Source organism: Montipora capricornis, chromosome 14, assembly GCF_036669925.1.
Source record: "Montipora capricornis isolate CH-2021 chromosome 14, ASM3666992v2, whole genome shotgun sequence".
Lineage (NCBI taxonomy): Eukaryota > Metazoa > Cnidaria > Anthozoa > Scleractinia > Acroporidae > Montipora > Montipora capricornis.
In genome coordinates, this window is record NC_090896.1 from 42,649,360 (window position 1) to 42,651,699 (window position 2,340).

The 2,340-nt window shown below is 43.6% G+C and overlaps 1 protein-coding gene across 2 annotated transcripts in view; it reads right to left on the reverse strand.

Moving 5' to 3' along the window:
• Positions 1–270: 270 nt before the first annotated feature.
• LOC138033689 (uromodulin-like) overlaps positions 271–2,340 on the reverse strand; it is a 33,281-nt gene continuing 31,211 nt past the window's right edge. For both annotated transcript variants that reach the window (XM_068881483.1, XM_068881482.1), the window contains one exon: positions 271–2,089. In XM_068881483.1, the coding sequence (XP_068737584.1) occupies positions 1,719–2,089 (371 nt within the window). In that variant the 3' untranslated portion in view covers positions 271–1,718. The remainder of the gene's footprint in view (positions 2,090–2,340) is intronic.

Below are 2,340 nucleotides of genomic sequence, written 5' to 3' on the forward strand. Positions count from 1 at the left end.
ACTTTAGATAAAGAAGTGTCCTTGTCGGAAAGAGAAAAATGTTCCGTACATGGTCGCTCGGGCAAAATGTTCAGCGGATGGATAGAATCATTTTCTGCGTCAGTAATTAAGACGTTCAGCATTCTTCATTATGTAATCAACGCGGGATTGACTAGACACACTGGAGTGTCGACGACGCCTAGCTATTTGGGCATAAGACCAGCAATCTCCATGTTCTCCTCAGTTTAGGGAACGGTCCGGTCCTGGGATCGACAACATTACCTGCCATACTTTTTTTTTTTTGCTTTTTTTCGATTTACTTACATATGTACAGTGGACAAGGCAGAGGAAGCTCTGCTTGCCCTTACTTGACAATATTAAAGTTGAAATCTAAACTAGGTGAAAGTACAATATAATTATTGAAGGAAAACGTAATAGTAAAGGTAAAAATCTAAACTAGGTGAAAGTACCGTATAATGTTAATAAAAAGCGAAAGCATTCTGCAGATACCTCGTCTGATTTACACTCCAAAATGCTAAAAGGGCAAAATTATATTATTAAAAGCGAGAAACTTAATTCGCAAACACTAGCGGAAAGCTATATATAGTGCTATTTGTTTGCGCATTTCATTGTCTTATTTGTTAATTAATTTGCTAATTTTATTTTGTATTTTGATTCTGAATAGTTTGGATGTAGGAAGCGAGGGGCAAAGGGGATCAAGTGACCTCACCCGGGGGCCCGGGAACCTGCCCGTGCAAGGCTCGGCCGCCGGGTGTGGCCACTATTCCCCGTGTCCCTTCTTAGATGATTACACGTAGCTCATCGTTGTCTACACGGCAAAGGACATTCATATGTGCCCAGTTATTTGATAATTCACGTGGGGAGTAATAGGAGTGCGCCGCGGAGTTTGCGTGCGCACTTTTGTTTTGATTTTATTGATGATGGCCTGGGCGGAGGTGACCTTCTGTTCCAAAGTGCGAAGGTACCGCACCGCCCAGAGCTCGTTAAGAGTAATGTTAAAGAGAACACGGGAAATGAGATTGGATTTGGAGGACTGGCCATCCCGAGGAAGACCATGTCCAAAAACAAAATTAAAGCGGGACTGAGACTTAAGGCTGTAGAGTAAAAAGAATTGACGCTTTGAAACACCCACGCCCACACCTGAGGTGCAATAGTGCACTCACAGAAGGCGTGAGAGAAAGATTCCTTGAGGCCACAGGAAGCCCAACGCTCGCTAACACGGAGCCGGCGCCATCGCTTCAGGAAAGCCCGGTTTTTAATCACTCCATGAGCCAAGCGTCACGCTATATCTGCTTCACAATTGGTACTCAGAGCCCCATATATTCCAACCCAGATGCTACGCCAGAGTAGGGTGATATATAGCTTCCCCTCCCAAGCGAATATGCAAGGCAATCGCCGGAGAGAGGGGATCACGTGTTTCGCGTAGTAGGTGCTTATACATTGTAACTAATTCTAATAGAACGTATGCACATGGCCTTACAGTTGTCATTTAAGTTTCGCAAACTAATTAACTTCAAGGAATTCCACTCATTTTCTACTAAAACAGGAGTAACTGCAAACCCTTTAGATCCCAGGAAATTAAGATGAACCTTAGCCCTAATCACGCAGGTGGGTTACATAAAGCAAGAGAAAAATCACTGGTCAGCGAGGAAACAGTTTGTTTGGTCAAAAATGCATGATCGTTGATCTTTCTTTTGAATTAAGAGCGTTCGGTTCCTTCAGTCCGTGCTGCAGTAACGGAGATGACAACGATTAACAGGTGAAGTGCTATGGATGTAATAGAGGTAGTAACCACTGCAGTTTTGCACTTGAATATTGGTGGAGTATTCGCAACAACTCGCCTTCCAGTGAAAGCAGACCTGTCGTGTCACGTTGCCTTCGTGAGCCTGGGGATGAGCTCCGTTTAACCACCCAGGTGCGTTTGTCCCGCATCTGTCTTCAGGGACACACCAATCAGGCATTTTTGTTCCTGCGTTTCCTTGGAAGCGAAACCAAGCTGGCCCAAGTGTGCTGTCGCAAGAAGAAAGCGTTGTTGCATCGTTTGTCACTTTTCTGTCAGCATTGCCCAGTACTTGGTAGTTTTTGCATTCTAAGCAAAACAAGGAACCGTCAATGAAATAATGGATTAAATTTTATGGTAGTTAAATCAGTGGCAACAGACGCGAAGACAAGTGACAGGAAATTATCGATTAATGCATTACCACCCTGAATGATATGATATTCTTAAACCTGCTGACCAGAAGAACACTTTGAAAAAAATAAATTGTTGGGGCTTCCCCGACCCCAGCCCCCTAAGTAAGCAATGTTGAGTGGATTTTTCAAGATTTTTCGTGAACAAAA